At 40.4% G+C, this 19,568-nt stretch overlaps 2 protein-coding genes across 2 annotated transcripts; both read left to right on the top strand.

Annotated features, from left to right (window-relative positions):
- The first annotated feature begins 622 nt into the window (after positions 1-622).
- On the top strand, positions 623-7,644 carry asb15b (ankyrin repeat and SOCS box containing 15b). Its single transcript, XM_029279377.2, has 14 exons — positions 623-683; positions 981-1,089; positions 1,352-1,404; positions 1,916-2,047; positions 2,207-2,371; positions 3,087-3,193; positions 3,672-3,810; positions 3,935-4,106; positions 4,536-4,696; positions 5,233-5,377; positions 5,470-5,625; positions 5,775-5,877; positions 6,030-6,183; positions 6,289-7,644. Exons 2-14 carry the CDS (start codon positions 983-985, stop codon positions 6,456-6,458), a joined length of 1,764 nt encoding a protein of 587 aa, XP_029135210.2. The 5' UTR covers positions 623-683; positions 981-982; the 3' UTR covers positions 6,459-7,644.
- A 1,952-nt stretch (positions 7,645-9,596) lies between these two features.
- On the top strand, positions 9,597-15,321 carry lmod2b (leiomodin 2 (cardiac) b). The gene is made up of 6 exons (XM_020644060.3): positions 9,597-10,230; positions 10,516-10,989; positions 11,555-11,815; positions 11,966-12,181; positions 12,637-13,086; positions 14,904-15,321. Exons 1-6 carry the CDS (start codon positions 9,955-9,957, stop codon positions 14,928-14,930), a joined length of 1,704 nt encoding a protein of 567 aa, XP_020499716.2. The 5' UTR covers positions 9,597-9,954; the 3' UTR covers positions 14,931-15,321.
- The last annotated feature ends 4,247 nt before the right edge of the window (positions 15,322-19,568 follow it).

The raw sequence follows: 19,568 nt of genomic DNA, 5'->3' as shown, positions 1-19,568 counted from the left end.
TAGCAAAATACAGTTTTTCATTTGTGAATGTATGTCATTAAACGATTATTTGCAGGTTTTTTTTTTTTTTAACTCTGGGTGGTGTGGATTATTCCACACTTGCCATCAAAGAGCTCGTGCATAATCTGAATGTGTATGGCTTAACTTCTTTTTTTTTTTTTTAAATATTGAACTAACGTAAATATTGAACTAACGTAGGCCTGCGCATCTCTGTGATGATTTAAATACTTTTATGATATGGAATTAATTCACAGGCTTTCCTTCTTTATCATAAAAACATGTAAAAGCAAATACAATATTAATGATTTACATTATTTATTCAATACCAGTCAAAAGAAGAAGACACATTAACCTCAGTGTGAACTATCGTGAGGACCTTAAAGACTTATATCAACAGTAATGCGCAGGGGTCCCCCCCCCCCCCCCCCACCCCCTGCATATAGCGTCCTGTAAATTAATTTGGACTGAATTAAATGTGATTTCAGTGTAGAAATCAGAGTTAAGGAGCGCTTTGTTCTGTGGCGCTAAGAATGAAAACATGATAGACACACTATCAGTTGAGTAAGGTCATCCAAAGCGGGTCATATCTAAATATAACTCAGACAGTTTAGGACCCCGCAAAACTAAAACACAAACTAAAACTACAAGCTGCAGGGCTACAGGGCACAACTTCAGATCCACAGGTGAGACAGAATAATATGACTAATATAAAGGGTGACTTAATTTAGTGGCGTTCTCTCGTTCACTAATGCACTCACTATAATGACATCTGACAAGCATGAACAGGGGCGACACTGTGCCAGCAGCCCTCCACTGATAAACAAGTTGCATGTCTGCAGCTAAGCAAAAAGTTCAGACAGAGGCGACTTTGTTTAGAGTTACCAAACGTTGAACTTGATTGGTGCAAGACTCCAACACTCATCTAGCTCATCATTGAGGGACAGCCATGTAACCTTTTTTGTTTGTATCACTTGATATAGAAATGGATAACCTTGAGCAAGAAGGCATAAATGAAGAATTTATCGAGTTTGCCATCCGTGAAAGCATTCAAGACGCCTCCAAGCTGCCATGTTCAGCACCAATTCACAGGTTTGAGACAGTCCAAATTGTCAACATGTCCACAATGCTTTCACTGAGAGATTCATGAATACATTATAAGTACTTATTAATTGTTATAACTGTAACATATACTTATCGATTGATGTGGTTGACATATTTTCCAAAAGATTTGGGGATTCCTTGTAAGAAACAACTTTAGAATAATCAACTGCTACACTGGTTTGAAGACGTATGATGGTGTTTCTAGTTTAAGTTTTTTCTTTGCACCCACTACTCTCTATTTCTTCATTAGAAAAGAATCAAACAGTGAGGAATTTGTGAAGATAATGGAAGCTATTCACACAGGTAAGGTTCTATTTCTCTCTGCGTCACTGTCTAATCACAAGAATCTGTGCATGTGGAGTAATTACATTTATACTAAGGTTACAGTTCTACAAAGCAGAGGCAGCTACAAACAAATACAACTGTTTGTATCATAGACTGGATAAAAATATGGACAACAGCTCCCAAAAGAAAATCTGTTTTGCTGTGGAGTTTTCCGACCTGAGGGAACTTTGTCGTTAAATACCTCAAGTTCATTTTGTGTTCAAGTGGGGAAGTGGGGATGTTATAACTGCAGCACAGTTTTTTTCTGGCTCTTGTTGACATCACCAGCACAATTGTGTCAGCGCCCATTGTGGGGGGGTATTTTGGTTTCACTTTTGTACAGCTGGTTGAGGTGGAGATGTGTCGTCCATCATTATATGCAGTAAAATTTTTTTTTTGTTTACCTGTTTGTTTGTGCTCTCTGTATAGACTAAATACAGATAGTTGTTGCCTTGTTTTACCTGTATTGGTCCTGCTTGTATCCCTGCAGGTGATGTGTGTGCACTGCAGGAGCTGTCAGGTTATACGTCTGCGTTCAGAGAGAGAGACAGCAGGGGTCAGCTGCCTCTGCACGCAGCAGCAGTTCAGCCTCAACAGGAGATCCTGCATGTTGTGTTACAGGGTGAGAGCTTAGTATCACAGCAGCATGTAACATCTAAACAACAAAAAGTATAATCTACAATGAAGGAAACCATTAACAAAGGGAAAAAGAGTTTAAAATCATGCATGTTAGAGTGTTTTCTCAATTCATACTTACCTCTATATTGTGTTTTTGAAGTAGTGCTGACATCCACAGACCTGACCTTGGAGGAGCAGACAGAGGATGGGGACACATGTTTAACTCTGGCAGCAGAGGCCGGCCTGGTGGAAAATGTCAAGATACTGCTGCAGCACCAGGCTTCACCACACAACAACAACAGCAGAAACGAGTCTCCTTTGCTGATTGGTAGCATAAACACACACAAACTCATAAGTAATAGTTATAGTCCCTCATTGGCCCTCACTTACAGCATATATTCCTGTATTCCTGAACAGAGCTGGTTAATGTATATCCACTTTAGTTACATGATGTCATTTTTTTAACAGGAAAAATGAGCTATATCAGACGTAGATTCAACACGCTTTAGGGATTGTCATTTCTTTTCTGTAAGAGTATAGTCTCGGCTAAAGTAGGTCAGTATTTGTCTTTAAACTTCACAGTCAAATTCCAACTTTAGTTTTTCATTTATATTTTTCTATGTATACTCTTTGGCTAGTGCTAATTATTAAAATATTATCTAGCTACAACAAGCTAGCTCAGACCATGAAGAGAGTAAACATTAGATGGCTTAACATTAGCAAACTTGTATCTTGCGTTTAGGCCTATGTCAGCATGCTAACATTTTTTAAAAGGGACCATGTACAATATTAAACATAAATGTTGCCATTTGATGCATTGTAACAGAGTTAGCTTAGAGCTAGTTTACATCTGCAGTCCCTCGGCAGGTCACATTAGCTTTAAGCTCATAGTACAGCTTATCCTAAAAACAGTCTAAAAAAAGTGTTTGCATGGCTGTAGACTTTGTAAATAGTTATCAGCTGTACAAACATTTGAAATGATAATAAATGTTGTCAGTTTGGGTTTTTTACTAGGATTGTTTTCTATTGTTCTTGTTACTTAGCGGTGAGAAAGAAATCATACGACATGGTTTTTACGCTCATCAAGGGTGGGGCCTTTGTGGAGCAGGTGTGTCAATCGAAGTGGACAGCCACCCATGAAGCAGCAAAGGTGAGCAGCAGCATCGATAGTTGTGCTGTGACGTTCCCGACTGCCCTGATTTTATTGAAAGGCTCTTTAGGAAGAACGTAGGGATCCGAGTCGGACCTGGGAACAGTTTTCATTTTAGTATCATGATCCGTCCTAATCCATCCATTCACTCCTGAATCAGTAAGTCATTAGACCAGATATGTTGTCAAGGTTCAGGAAAGAAAACACTCTTTTTGTAGCCTATCTTCCTCCTACACATGTATACATATATACGTATATATATAGAGAGAGAGAGAGAGAGAGAGAGAGAGAGAGAGAGGGCACGGTGGTTGAGCGAGCTACAGATTGAATATAGAGACAACAAATAACCTGAGTGAATCAGAGAAATAAAACTGTTTTATTCTGTTATTTTTTTTGAACGGCTCTGTGAAAGGAACAAAGAGCCGTTCACAGGCTTTCCTCCCTGTTTTGTGTCTTTGCCTCCTTTTTCTCACATCAGGTTGGATGTCCGGCTGTTCTTCTGCTGCTTCTTCGACACGGTGCAAAGGTAACCACCAGAGGTGCTCATGGTGTAACTCCTCTTGGGATTGCAGCTGAATATGGAAACGCTGAAGCCTTGGAAATCCTCATACATCATGGTGAAATACTGAAACACTCTTCAATGCACTGAATCACTTTCTGTCTGTCTATGTCAAGACACCTCAACTTCTCTTTTCTAACACAGTATCTTGACCTTGTTGTATTCCCACTGTGCTCCACCAGGTGGTGACGTAAATGCCCAAGCCAGCAATGGGGACACAGTGCTATATGATGCAGCTGGAAACGGAAACCTGGACTGTATCAAGTTGCTCCTGGTGCACAACGCCAACCCGAATGTCGCCAGCTATGCCTGCCAGCTGCCCATCCACAGAGCTGCATACGAGGGACACATACTGTGAGCTGATATCCGTGTTCTCAAGCTGTAGAACCGAGCCTTCAGATATTGCAATATTCTCATCCTAACAGCTTGAGAAAATCGAAGTTTCTAAAGATAATCCAGTCCAAGACAAAGAGACGTCACTTCTGTCAAATTAACATTCTTCTACTCCAATTCTGCAGCCAAATTGACCAAACTGTAGAAACATGTCTGCATTTGCACCTCACAGCTCTGCAGTGTTCTCACTCTTCTCATTTCCACAAAGAGCCTTCTGTTTATCACTGTTTTTCAGTTCTGTCGCTAAATAACAGTCGCTCAAACCACAATCTAATGAACATTTTTCTCCGTCCTGTTTTCTTCTTTTAGCATTTGTTCTCAACTGTTTCTGTCCTCTTCCTGTTTATCTCCTCTCTCTCTCTCTCTCTCTCTCTCTCTCTCTCTCTTTAGAGCTCTGAGGACTCTCATCCCCATCACCACAAAGAAAGCTATCCGTCTCTCAGGCCAGAACCCTGTCCACTCTGCAGCAGACGGGGGACAGGTTGAGTGTCTGAAGCTGCTTCTCCAGAAAGGATACGATGTCAATGCAATGCTAGACACTCACATGTCTGGTAAGATCTGATGGATGCCAACATTCCTCACAGACAGACACACTTGATGAAAAAAATATGACTTATTAAACCAAGATATCCAATACTGTCTCTAAACGCAACATGGATGAAAAGAAAATCTTTGACTGATTGTTTTGTGCCAATATCACATGTACAAGGATGTATGGACAATACAATAAATAATTACGAGCAACCAAAGTGAGCAGAGTGTAAAGCAGAGAAACTCAAAATGAATGGTGTCATCAAAACACCCACTGTCGCGTGGTGAATGTCCATGACCTACTATGTTCACACATCGACTCTCCTTATCAAATTTGGCTGTTTATATTCACACATGCACTCCAACTGGACGATGTCAAGAGTGCAGTGCATGGGTAAAAGGGGCTTCAGTTGGTTTTCCTGCTTTTATATTTCTAAAATCTTATGTTTTATGACTCCATCTTTGTAAAAAAAACATCAATTCAGATCACTGGTGTTGTCCATTAAAACTGGCTACATGAAACTTTTACCCTGATTGTGATGAAATCTCGCTGCAGAGAACTACGGGGACCTGAGAAAGACTCCTCTGTACTTTGCTGTTTCCAACGGTGATGTCACCTGTTCAGAGATATTGCTCGCAGCTGGAGCACGAACCGACCTGGATCCACTTCAGTGCATCCTGGTCGCTGTTCGAGCTGAGAGGTGTGCTGCAAATGTTTGTATTATACTCCTGTCGTCGTTTTAGCCAGGTTGTGTTGATGCTACCTGTGACATCTTTGTCTGGTCCTTGCCAGGTATGAGCTGGTGCAGCTTCTGTTGTCCTACGGCGCAGAGGTGAACTGTAACTTCAGTGTGATCTGCAACACATTGTTCCCGACAGCCCTGCAGTACAGCCTGAGGGATCCAGTGATGCTGCGACTGCTGCTGAACAGCGGATATCAAGCTTACAAGTTAGTCTTCCAACTTTGATTTAAAAATAATTCCAAAATATTTGGTTCCAATAAAGTAAATGTAAGTTAGCTATGGCTCAGTTTTTCTGGAGTTGCATTTGATGTTTACTAATTCAAACATTTCAGCCGTGAAACTCTTCCTCTTTTAGGTGTTTCCAGTGTTGCCATGGTAACTGTGAAGAAATAGACAGTACGTGGACTGAGCTCCACAACCAAGCTTACCAGATTTATAGTCAACCTAATGCCATCTCAGTAAGAGTCATTTCAGCCAGACACATACACACTGAGTGTAACTTTGTTGGGTTGTCTAAACACAAAATCCCACCAATTAACCAATCATTGAGCTTTTAAGCCAGTACATACTGTTCAATAAATCATACACTTTATTTTTTCTTTTATTACAGTTCTGTGAGTATGTATCGGTGTCCTGGCTGACACATCTGGTTGGCGGCATTGTAAGGATGTTCCTGGACTACGTCAGCCATGTGAACATCTGTCCAAACCTCAAACGCATCCTGGAGAAGAGACCAGAGTGGGAAGAGATTTCTGAAATACTGGGTAGAATTTAGAATCATTTCCTTTGTGTTTTAGATTATTTGTATGCCTATTTATAATTTTTATAAATTTATTATTTATAAATAATATGTATTTGTGTGTACCTAGGTAAACCACGGTCTCTGCAGCACTTGTGTCGCCTGCTTATCCGAGGTCACATGGGCCTCAGGACTCTGAATAACCCTGAAGCAATGGCTGCAGTCCCTTTTCCTCCACGGCTGAAGAAATACCTGACCTACAGTGACTATGACCTTTATGGAGAACTCTCCTCCACATAGAACATACAATTTATATCTGTGTAATTGAGGCACTAATGAAAATGCACTGGTCACACTTTAAAATATACCAAATGAGAATATATTTTCTCTCTTAAAGGCTTTATATGCGATTTTTTCATCCAGCAGTTGTCGCCCTTGAGCACCAGCATGAAACCAAAACAACTTGCGGTGCATTGTTGGGTGAGCATGCTAATACTAGCGATCTTTATTATGCTCGTATCTTCACACTGCATGTAAATTTACCCGAAATGAGCGTGATCTAGAAACGCAGTTAAGCAGTGAGTACAGTATGTTGTTCTTCTTTTCTCTAGTCCCTCAATTAAACAACTTTTATTTGCGAGGGGAGGAGTCAGCCGCTGTCCAGGCGATGTAAACAAATTGAAGATAGGACTTGGAAAACTCGGAAAAAATCACAGACAGTGGGACTCAGGTGTTACACCCATTGTAGACAGTCAATACTCACAGAGTTATTTTCAGAGGATATACTTGATTTCTATTATATTTGCAAAAATATATGCATATAAGGCCTTTAAATCCTTTTTTATTTATTTTTATTTTTTATATTATATACACTGGAGTGCCTTGCTGAAATGTGACTGTGATTATCATGTTTTTTTATGATACATATCAGGACTACCGGCTCTGAAATCCCTACACAGATGCACTGCAACCTTTTTTATGTATTAATATATCACTTATCAACTAGATAGATTGCAATGTTAACTTGAAAAACACATCCCATGAGTGTAAATCAGAAGCCTCAAAAGCTTTAGGTACACCCACACAGGCATTTTTACTTCTTGTTAAGTAGAAACCCGCTCGAAGGAGAAGTTTGGAAGAGTGTCTAAAACAACATCAACCAATTTAAATTATTTTAGTTTTGGTTATCCTGCCCTAGCAGGTGCATCAGCCTGTAATAGAAAAGCCAATCATGGGCAGTGCGTTCATGCCCACACAGTCCTTAGCAGAGGTCTAAACAGGCAGGTTAAGTGTAAACACCTGTGTGGGTGAATTACATTGTTCTCACTTTGTGCTAGCTTTCAGTGCTCACATTTGTACAGTCAATCTGAGGTTTGACAACAAGAAAACATAAAAGTGCTTTTTCTTATTTTGGAATTTCAGTGTTTGAGTGTTTTAATATTTTGTAATGATACCAATTGTTAAGTTAACTAATTAAAAGCCTATAATAAACTCTATTTTCTGACTTTGATTTTGTTCTTTGTTTAAGACAACTATAAAAAATGAAGTGACAAGTTTAGTCGTTTTTAGCATGGGCCCTCAGTAGTCCATGGCATTTTAATCGTTTGAGAAAATGCTGCATGTGTTTTAGATCCCTGGGGTCCCCAAAGTTTTGTGAAGAGAAATTGGGGTCACAAACCAAAAAAGGGAATGGGTTGGGAATCACTCAATTAATGTGTATGTTTCTGGGACATTAAAAGTATGTTACTGGTAGATGTTTAGCTTCACTGCAGGTTTGAACTATGCTTTAGGGCAAAATATAGCCATACACCAGGCATTATCTTCAAAAAGAGAAAATATACATGGAAAGAGAGTATAGTTACTAGTTAATTACTAGTAAGATCGAGCTTCTTTCTAACACAAATCCTGTGATACAACAATTATTTGAAATCTATTTGAAAGGTTAAATGAGGTGCACAGCTTTGCTATCAATTCTGTCAGGCTGTATTATAAGATCAATGCAAGTGGTAGAATAATATAAATGCTAACCCTTTTTTAGTAAGGCGGGTATAATGGTTGACATGTATACCAATGTTTGAAATGTTTACCATCTAGTATGTTAGCATACTGATGTTAGCTGTGGCTGATTGGAATGCAAAGGCAGGGGATCGCTAAAGCAAGTAGGATTGACCTTCTGGGGAACATACATTTCTTTATGAAATATTAGAGACAATATTGTATTGTAGCATGGAATAATATAATGGATTAATCATCAGAACATTGAGATTCTTAGAGCCATGCTGGCTAAAACCAAAACCGCTAAAACCAATGGACAACTAAAACATGCATATATCCCCAAATCTGCAGTTCCTTGACTGGTCACTTGAGGCTGGCTCCAAAGGAGTAGTTTTTACACTTATAAACATGTAGATTGGTCTATGCTAACCTCTCTGGTTAGTTATTTGTTATTCATCAATTCATTTGTGATTGGCCAAGCATTGAAATCAGGATTGCTGTAAGCTTTTCAAGACAGACAAGACAGTGGGCCACAGTGATGAGATTTGTGGTTCTTGTAACTAACCTTGACCTTTGTTTAACCTCATGATCACCCTTCAACCGTAGACATGAGTGGTTGAGCTAAAAGTTTACTACATTTCCAAAGCTCACTACATTTTTTTAAGTCTTACAAATCCAGTTGGCTACCATTTCATTAAATACAATCTTTTTCTATGGGAAACAATGTTTCTTCTTAGCTCATTTGCCAGCTGTTAAACTAACTTTGAGTATAGTATGAATAGCTTTATAACTTAGTGTTTGCAAACAGCTCGCTCCTCTCCATCTCAATTCAGTTATTTAAATATGGTCCCCTCTTCCATAAAACCAAAATGGTGACAGCCATATTTCTGAATTCCATTCTTTAAAAATGGGAGTCAATAAAACAGTGATAAACATCAAGGTGGCTACAGTCAATGTTATATCCCCAGTCAGCTGGATTCTTGCAAAAAGTCTTAAATCTTCACAGTTTTCAGACAGCCATTGAGTCAAGGGAAATAAAGCCAATCAGTTTTCTGCTTTGGCATTGCCTCTACATGTATCACATCCATGTTATTGGAGTTTTGTAATAATCTAAGATCAAATGACAATTACAAAGTGTGGACACATCATTAGTGATGAACATGCTGCGATGACGCCTGGGCTGCTTTTTGGGTGAAACATTATCTGTGTTTATCGTTCTTGTTCATCTCTGTTGGGTGCAGCTTGTCTTTTTTGGTGATTAACAAAGCCACTAAGGCCCTGGTGACAGACTGCTACGTTGACAGGCCCTAGTCTCTGAGCTCACATGCTTTTTGTGGCTGTGTCTCTCAGAGCAGTGTCTCCCAAAAAAGATACAGCATCATGGGGCCCACACTTTGGTACTCGCCCCTCTGATCCCTCTCTTAAGGCCTTAACAGCAGCTGGTGAGATTAGAGCGGAAAGGACACCAACAACACAAGCACATAGGCTCCCTCGCAGCAACACAACTGGGGGGACAGATCTGGTTCAGACTGGACACGGCTCGTCTGAAATACCCTTTTGACTGGATCCACTTCTTCCAAACACCTTGAACAGACAAGGATAACATCAGTTGGACTCTGAATTTGCAACAAGCCCTTAAACCTGTGGATCTCAAGCAACCAAAGGGTGGACTTCAATTTTTTTTACTATCTTTTCTCACAGAGAGCTTTATCATCTCACTAAATCTATGCCACTCATAAGGTGGTCTTTCTGTGGTATTTTGAACTCAGTCTGACCGTGGTGTCCCAAACACATTTTGGCCATGAGCTGTTTCGGTTACCGACGAGAGCTGAGTAAGTATGAAGACGTGGACGAGGACGAGCTTTTGGCCTCCCTCAGCCCTGAGGAGTTGGCTGAGTTGGAAAAGGAGCTGGCAGACATTGATCCTGACGCCAACGTTCCAATAGGACTCAGGCAGAGGGACCAGACGGACAAGACCCCGACGGGCACCTTTAGCAGAGAGGCCCTCTCAAAGTATTGGGAAAATGAGACACGTAGACTGCTGGAGGACGAGATAGGTGGAGGAAGCCTGAAACCGGTCAGTGATATTTAATTAGATTTTCCTTGGCATTTGGTTAATGTGCCAGAGGCAAAGCAAGCTTGTTGGATGAACTAGATGGAACTATAGGCAGATTCCTTTATAAGCTAAAAGTAATAAGTCATTTAAAGTATTAATAGGAAGGAAGGCCATAACAACCTGCCTTCCAGCTTTTGTAGAAAATGTGTTAATTAAGCTCAGCTGTATACAGGTTCCAAAGTTTCAAAGGAAACCTCCAAAAACAGCATTGCATGTCAAACACTGAGTAATTGTGTCAAAATACAGGATGAAGATCAAGAGGAAGAGTGTGTGACCGAAGAAAGCAGTGGGGAAGATGATGAAAAAGATGTTGAGAATGAAAAAGAACTGAAAGAGAATGACGAACTAAAGGAGAAGGAGGAAGAAGAGGAAGAGGAGGTGGAAGAAGAGGAGGAAGAGGAGGAGGAAAGTGAGGATGAGGAGGAAGCTGTAACAGAGGAGGAAGATGAGGAGGAGGTGGAGGAGGAGGAGGAGGAGGAAGATAATAAATTAAAACCTGAACCTTTCAGGGATTCTGAGGCGCTAGCGCCCCAAGCAAACGCCCCAATGCTACTGAAGCCACAGAGAGTGGAGCCTATGAGACTGACTCCGCCCCCTCCACCTGTCGACCCAAACGCCACTGGAAACCCAACAGTTGTTGACGAAGTTCTCCAACAAGCTCTAAGCAATGACCCTGAACTCACAGAAGTTAATCTCAACAACATTGATGATATCGCACAGGTACTAGTACAAAAATGGTCTGTTTCCATCATTATAGATGTCAGATTTCAATATTTCAACTATCTTACTCCAACAATTCTGACTCTATGTTAGACTTTCATTGAAGTTCCACCATTTACGTTCTTATTTTTACAACCAGGCATATTGCCATGGTTATATAATCAAGGCCATGGTTAAACATTTAGCATAAACACTGAAATGACTACAGAGTCAGTTAAAAGCTTTGACATGTTTTCCTTGCCCGTTGGCAAATAGTAGCTAAGAAAGTCATTCTACGATTAAAAAAAGGAGAAATCACTTACAAACTAGGTTCAAGCCCCGCTGACCACTTGTCAAACATTGCTTAATTGTTAAATGGATGCTATAACCCCTATATGGGGATTGTAGTAGATGGTAGATGGTTCCCAATGGTCGGATCATTCAATAAAAAACCTGTAACATCTTTGTTTTGAAGTAACAATCTGGTCTTTGTTTAGTTGACAAAATGTCCAATGTTTTTCAAAAATATTTCATACATAGAACTTCTATTTCTGGGAAAATATTAACATACTATTTTTCTTCTTAGGGAACACTTATTAGATTTGCTGAAGCGTTAAGATCCAACTCCCATGTGAAGATTTTTAACTTAGCAAACACCAAAGCAGATGACCCTGTTGCTCTGGCCATTGCTAAGATGCTGAGGGAGAACTCGTCCATCGTCAGTCTGAATATAGAGTCCAACTATGTGACTGGAAAGGGCGTGATGGCGCTGGTTCAAGCACTGCCAGGAAACAACACCCTGACTGAGCTTCGTTTCCACAACCAGAGACACATGTGTGGAGGACAGGTTGGTACAGCTCTCTTATTCAACGTTTGACTCAAACAAATATTCACCAAGTAACCATCATCTGCTCAGTAGGTCTTCCATTCTTCTTGTATTTACAAAGTGTTTTGCTGGTGTAACAATGCCCCCCTTCCACAATCCTTGCCCCCACAGGTAGAGATGGAGATGGTGAAGATTCTGAGGGAAAATCACACCTTGATCAAGTTGGGCTACCAGTTCAACCTGCCTGGTCCCAGGATGAGCATGACAGGGATCCTCACCAGGAACCAGGACCGCCAGAGACAAAAACGAATGCAGGAGCAGAGGCAACAACAGCAGGGCCAACAGGGGGCACCAGTGGGAGCTGTTAAGCCCAGAACCATTGCGCTGGTGTGTAACTCGATAAGTTGCTTCAAAATATGGTCATGTTTCTTTAATGGTGTGGTTAGACCCTGTTCCACTGGTTGCCAACTTGCCTGTTCTGAGTCCTTATATTGATGGACACTAAAAGGCTTTTCAGCAAACAACCTATGCAACAATGCAAATCAATTTAGACAAAATTTGACCTCTTCAACAAACTGTTGAATGTTAATCACAAAAATACTAGTAATCATCCAATCATTTGTCGATTCCCCTAACAGATCACTGAGCTCACCTACGCTTTAACACACTCTCCAGCTGCCATTTCAGCTACAGCATCAACCGTGGAAACTTCAAATGCAACACATCATCGTACATTTTTCCCGTTAATTGTTCAAACTTCAACTTTCACCGAAAGCAAGCACACTAGACCTTTGCAGTAAAAACTGTGTTTGTCATCATCGAAATGTCCTCTTTTTCCCTAGAAAGGAGCTCCTCATTTATCACCATACAGCTCACCAAGGGTCTCTCCCTGGTCCTCACCCAAACTCCCCAGGATGGACTTGGCTAAAAAACAGACCCCTCCTGTTCCACCTCCTCCTCCACCCCCACCTCCTCCTCCCCCACCTCCTCCCCCTCCACCCCCAAGGGAGAATAAGAAGCCCACAAGGATGATAGCGGAGGTCATCAGGGCCCACGAGGCGGGCAGCCAGAAGACAAAAAAGACAAAGGCTAAGAAGGGCAAGAAGGGGAAGCTGAAGCATTCAGGGAAGGATGAAACTAGTAGCATCCTGAAGGAGCTGAAGAACGCTCTGAAGCCTGTGTCGGTGGAGAGAAGGGAAGGGGAGGGCAGCAGGCCGTCTACGCCAATGAGGTCGGCCCACGACCAGCTGATGGAGTCCATCCGTTCCTGTAGCCTCCGCAACCTGAAACGGGTGAGCTGAAGGGTTTATTTGACAACCATGTTGCAATTAGCTTTATAAGTAAGTGCTTTGGTTCCTCCAATTGTGAAAGTGAAGCTGGTGAAAGTTAAAAATATTCCTTCCCCACCAGCAGTCAACAAAGTACTTATTGCAAAACTGCAGAGTGCCTCAAGAGGCAAAGTGAACAAGTAGGAAGTTTAATTTGGATGAGGATGAGACAGAGCCTGTGGCGTCTGAGTCATCACTGTAGCTGACATGGTATGCTGTCCTTCTACACTGGGGCAGGCATGCAAAAGGCAGCTTATCACCAGCTGGTAATGTTGTATGATCACAATGCTTTACAGCCAGAAAGATAGATACAGGAAAGCTCAAGTTTAGCTGATAATATTATTAGTCAAGCATTAAACATAAAAGAGAGCATCCAGCCTTATGCATAATAGTGTAGTAATTATTTTTCTTTGGATGAGAGACAAGTGGTACCTTGGCTGGAGTGTTAGCACAAACTTGTTACATTGTTAGAGTGGAAAATCAGCTCTGCCCTCCGATGGCGGGGTCTCCTAGCTGTGACATTCCTGCCACTTAGCGCACATATTTATAGAAACTCTTCAGGGGAGCTTTGATAAAGACAGATATGACACGATATACACCACAGCAAGCACCAACAACACCAATTCAGCAAAGTCGCCCCATACTTCATCTGTTGACGCAACTAAGGATATTACTCAAACGATTCTATGCAATCTCCAACCTTTGTTAGCATCGCAAAAAGATATATGAGTAGCCCATGAAAAACTGAAATCATGTTATTTTCAAGGTATCAACAAAAATCACAGTCCAAAGAGCCAACTGGAAGAATGTGTACATGGACAGCAACAATTAGCTTATCGTAGCATAAAGACAAGAAAAAAAGGAAAACTGAACACTTTGTACTATTAAAAAAACAAAGAACATCTGCCTTCCAGCTTCTCTAAAGCTCACTATTATTAAAACCCAAACCTGGTAGATGTACACTTGAACAAATTAAAAAAATGGATTCAACTTTAGAGCCAACTATTAATCCCAGTGTCCCTTTATGTTAAACTATAGCCTATCAGATTAAACAATCAAGATTTTACATTGGAGTTCCCCCCCGCCCCCATGTCTTGTCTGTATATTCAACTAAAACCTTTTTGATTTACACGCTACTGAATAATCCAACAATATTAAACATACTAGCTTGATCCTTTCCCCAGTTTGAGTTTTTCTCTACTAAGACCAGCTAAGATAACTTGGTAACTTTAGATTTATATACAGTAGGCTTAATCTGATTTTCTAATTTCTTTTAAACATCGTATGTGCTGAAATGTAAATGAATGTCTTTTACATGACCACAACATGAAAGTTTGACAACCCATTAATGTTGTTTGGTAGCTAGAATTCACTTTGAACAGCTGAAGAAGGAACCATTTCATCGAGTGTGTGGTTTCTTGTACCATTTGCTTTAGAGTTATAATTGCGAACTCTTTGATGTCACTAAGTCGTGACCACTGACTCATGTGCATTCTTGTCATTCCTGTCATCCTGCCATCAACATAGTATTTCCAAAAAAGGAATGAATGGCCTCAAATTACTTTTTTTGGGGGGCTTTTGCCTTCACTTGGCTGTAGAGTGACATGAAATGTGGGAAGAGATAGTGGGGGATGACATGCACCAATCAGCGTCAGGATGACGAGTCAAACCAACGATTAGTGTGAGGAGGACTGTGGACTCTGGGCGTGGGGCGCTTGCTCAAACAACTGAGCTAAACCAGCGCTCTTCGGCTTGTAACTATATTTTATCTTGTTTTTCAGGTGGAGATCCCACATCATCTACAATAATTCAAACAAGAAAATGAGAGATCTGTTCATTGCCACTGAAAGCGAGAGGCGCCTTCATAATGATGACAATGAAGTGAACATCTGTGATGAAAGCACAAGGTGAAAACATGTCGGGATTGCTAAAGAAGCGAGAACTTCATTCTTACTCATGAAAAAGAAAATATGCTGGAGATTTGCACTGCCAAAATAGCTTTACATTTTCAGATTTTTAAAAGTATTTTTGCCTTATTCAGGTTGGTGTATCTTTTTCAATTTTAAAATGAGCTGACAGAACTGTTTACTGATACGTTTTATAATTCACAGTTTTTCTTGTAAAGTTGTAAATATGATCTGTTGTTGGTTGACTTTTGTGTCGATTACTAAATATAGCCATGTGGCGATTGCGATGCTACTTGTCTCAGCATGTAGACTGTTTTCTTCTTCTTTGCTTACTGGATGAGTTCAGTTTGAAGGACAGGGTCGGCTGTTACGTAGCAGAATAGAAAGCAAACAAAAGCCACTGTTTTCATCAGTGAGTCAGCTTACCGGTCAAGCACTGCCACCACTGATGCATTTTCCTACTCAAACACACTCACAGTACACCCACTCCAGTTAGCACGTATGAGAGCAGGCCTTTTGTGCACTTTTTCTGGAACAATTCACAATGCATTACAAGTACAGACACTCACTAGTCGTACATCAGATGAGACATCAACTTCATAGAAAATCACAAGATCTAAACTCAAGCAGAGGGCTACTTACAGCTCCTGAGAGGAACTTTCAGTAAGAGTGGACTTTGGCCCTCCCTGTAAACAAAACACCTCTTAACTACATGCAGATTTTTAAGTATTTTTTTATTGAAAAATCTCAAACTGCTCTATGCTAACAGTTAAATATACCACTCACTGTGAATCTTTGCTGTGGTGAATCTAAACTAAGGGCCCGATCACACAGAGCTGCGTCGATGGAAAAGCGCCCCAGTAAAACCTCTTTTCCTTTGGTACAGCGTGAATGCTGGGCGCTGTTCTCTGCTGCTGCAAGACAAATTTTGGGGCGCACATAAAAATTAAAATAAGCACAAAATACTTTGCATCTCAAGACACGGAGACGCAACAGTTGTTTTGGCCAAAGCAGCCAATCAAATCAAGTTGGAGGCGGGCTTTACTAATTCCAGACAGAAGTCATTTAGGAGATGGTGTGATTCACCATGCTGTTTCCCTTTTTTCAATTTCATGTACCTAAACTCTCAAACATTTTGCGCCCTCCTCGTCTAGGAACACAAGCAACAGCGAGAGATCTGCGTTTGCGCTAATCCATTTTTTCCCTTTTTGGTTGCCCTTATGCGCAGGCACTTCAACATTAGAACAAAGGGATTCAAATAAACAAATGCATGCCAATGGGAAATATCTACCAAATATTAACACAAAAACATTTTGTTACATAAGCCTATTGGTTTTTACAGTTTCACTATTTAGTTTTTAGCAGTCGTGTGTGATGTTTTCTGGTGTTAATTACATGAACTTTTCAAGTGTGTGTCAAGTGCAAGTTCAAGTGCATGATGGTGACAATCAAAACAGTCTTATTCTGGGTCAGTGAGATCACATTAGAAAAGACAAGACCAACGAAATGATGGATTTACCAGATGAGGAGACTTTGATGTTCAGTCAAGACCGACATACTGACATGAAAGAAAGAGAGGCAGGAACCAAGAGAGGCAGATGATGACCAGCCCTCTCCAGAGAGAGAGAGAGAGAGAGAGAGAGAGAGAGAGAGAGAGAGAGAGAGAGAGAGAGAGAGATAGAGAGCTGTGACAAGTCTGGAAGAGTGGACCAAAGAGCAAGTGAGAGGAGGGGTGACAGATGAGAGAGTCAAAGCAAACGAGTGCGAGATGGAGTGACTGAGTGATGTGAGCTATTAGTATTGCTCAAACTAATCCTGGTTGTGTATTTGTTTGTGTCTTGGAAAAGTTCCCTGACTCCTAAATCCACAGTGCAGCTGTTCAAGGACGACACGCAGAGGCTCATGAACAGTCAGAAAACTACTCATCACATCAACACAAAACAGAGATCATTTTAGATTAACATACCATGAAGCTAAAAAACAAAATGTTGTTGAAAGATAAAAACTCAACATTTTGAATCGTAGTGATAGCAGTTGATTATTTTGCTCTCTTGTATTATGATGCATGAAAATGCCAGCAAGGATTTTTGATATTTCAGACCAAAAATCGGACAACAGTGACCTACAAATTGGAAATGGTTATCTTACTGGTTTTTACTATTCGACAGCCTCATCATACAAAAATACAATGTAGTGTTTCTGTTTACTTTGAAATTATAGAGCCATACCTTTCCCTCAGAACACAATGCAGGAATTGTAGGACCTTTCAAAATGACACATAATGTCAACTACTATAGCATACATTGAACAAAATATATTAAAATAATATTACAACTTGCCCGAATGGACATCAGGAAGATGAGCAAAAATTCAGTTCCAAAAAAGACTTTATTCCAAAAGTAGAGTAGAGAGTAGAGTAGACAAAGGAATGGTGGGCAGTACAGAAGAGCACACTGTTTATTGAATACAAAAATAAATTAAAAAGAAAATCTCACCAAACAAGACTGACCTGAACAAGACTAATGTAGATTACACTCATCGTACCCAAGAAAACATCCGGCTCAAATAGCATTACAACTCAGTATGCACAATGCATTCCTTTAGCGAAGTGTCCTAAGAATAAAACGTCCTCGACTCGAGCACAGCACTTTGTCACATCTGTCAAACCGTCAATGTGGGGATCCTTCCATAAAATCAGCCATAACGTGTGTAGATTCTAAATGGGGTCCCTGAACTCATACTCACTCATGTGGAATTCAAGCTCATTTTCAGGATGGATAGAGGGTTTTTCACGGAAATGTAATACCTACCATATGTATGTTTTCATGTACTTCTTTAGGACTGAATATCCATTAAGCCTCTCAGTCACAACGCTAAGGCCCTTTAACCTATGCATTCCTTTCCACTTAATGTATGCACTATTGCAGATTAAAACTAATACTACTGAACAGCTAGAATGCAAATCTAACATCAAGTGCAATTTAAATAACTGGTTCTATATTCCATTTATTCTATAAGACATATCTGTAGTGCTAAAAAGACAGAAAACAGAAATTCACAATTAATGCTATTTTTAGATTCTGTTGGTCAACCTTAAAGCCACAATGTAGATACCGATTGTGAGAGTAAGTTCAGTCCAAGACAAACTGTACCCTGTCGCCCCTGCCCATGTTTTTTTAGGGTCTCTATGGAAGCACTGTACCCAAATAGTGCTGCCCCACTAGTGGAAAGTGCCATACCTGCTCTAATCCCTCCCATAAACTCTGCAGCAGAGAGAACTGATACAGGGTCAGTGCGGTGTCAGCTGATGTACACAACAACTCAAAATAAACAGTGGAGGCGTTGAATTGATGTGGTCACGATTATGTCACATGTTTAATTCTCACTGAGACGTTTTGAGGTCTTCTGAGTTCGTACACAGGACTGTTACATTACACGCTTCAACAAATTGTGACACTGAGATCTACTAGTTGTAGGCTACTTGTTATCCAGCACTCACCCAGTTTTCATTCGTACCTGGCTCAGTGGATGAAATGGTCGGGGTAAGGTTGTGATAATCTTCTTCTCAGCTGTTTCCAGCTCTTTCCAGCTCCCTGTCTGTCTGTCTGTCTGTCTGTCTGTCTGTCTGTCTGTCTGTCTATCTATTCCTGGTGATGAGGCCTGTATTTATAATTCATACACACAGACACAACACAAATAAATGCACACTCAAATTACATGCTCGACTGAAATGATTCTGCTTTCTATATCAAGTTATATAACTTAAATAAGTTTGGTCATTTCAAAGTTAGACCTCTTAACACAAAAATAAGTCAGACGCGTTACATGACATTAAATTGTGCATCCTAAAACGAGGGAATCATCACCGGTAAAAAGGCTGTAACGGCAAAAGAAGCCAAAATACAAAAAGAACATAAGTAACATTTTATTTATCAAGCCTAACTGATTAGACTTTGTCCATCTTATTAACCGACTCACCTTCAGAAGCTAACGTCAGCAGAAGCATGGACTCGTTATCTGACAAAAAGGTCCGTTTGTACATCAAAAAATAGCAATTTGTTTCTCAAAGACAGATTTTCAAGAAGATGCAAATATTACTCTTCTGGTGGCTTCTAATGAAAAAATAAATAAAAGAAAGTCAGTCTTAAACTATATTGACAATTAATTCTGATACTTTTGCTGTAAATTTCTAACACTGAGTTGAGACGTTTCTGCCCTACCTCTCCTACAGACCACATCTCAGCATTAAAGAGGACATATTATCCCCCTTCTCCACCTTTTCAAACAGTCCCCCTGTGGTCTAAAAGAAACCTCTGTGCTGTGCTTTGGTCAAAATATAACATGAATCAAGCACCAGAGGAGGTTTGTGACCCTGTATAAACCAGCTCTGTCATTACGCTCTGTTTTGGTGTGTGTGTCTCTTTAAATGCAATGAGCCGGTCGGTAGACCCTGTAAAATTGGATTTTTCATAATATGTACTCTTTAAGGTGATACTTACTAGCATGCGCAAAGTTAGCCTCCTTTGTATTAGAATGTTG

This window comes from Labrus bergylta, chromosome 23 (assembly GCF_963930695.1).
Source record: "Labrus bergylta chromosome 23, fLabBer1.1, whole genome shotgun sequence".
NCBI lineage: Eukaryota > Metazoa > Chordata > Actinopteri > Labriformes > Labridae > Labrus > Labrus bergylta.
This window is presented reverse-complemented; position numbering and strand designations above follow the sequence as displayed.

What these genes read in the sequence shown, in the direction of transcription:
- asb15b (XM_029279377.2), top strand. Translation starts at nt 983, where the DNA reads ATGGATAACCTTGAGCAAGAAGGCATAAATGAAGAATTTATCGAGTTT. An exon ending in CGAGTCTCCTTTGCTGATTG is followed by an intron (nt 2,372 to 3,086) that starts GTAGCATAAACA and finishes CTTGTTACTTAG; the next exon opens with CGGTGAGAAAGAAATCATAC. An exon ending in GGAAATCCTCATACATCATG is followed by an intron (nt 3,811 to 3,934) that starts GTGAAATACTGA and finishes GTGCTCCACCAG; the next exon opens with GTGGTGACGTAAATGCCCAA.
- lmod2b (XM_020644060.3), top strand. Translation starts at nt 9,955, where the DNA reads ATGAGCTGTTTCGGTTACCGACGAGAGCTGAGTAAGTATGAAGACGTG. An exon ending in GACACATGTGTGGAGGACAG is followed by an intron (nt 11,816 to 11,965) that starts GTTGGTACAGCT and finishes TTGCCCCCACAG; the next exon opens with GTAGAGATGGAGATGGTGAA. An exon ending in AGCCCAGAACCATTGCGCTG is followed by an intron (nt 12,182 to 12,636) that starts GTGTGTAACTCG and finishes CTTTTTCCCTAG; the next exon opens with AAAGGAGCTCCTCATTTATC.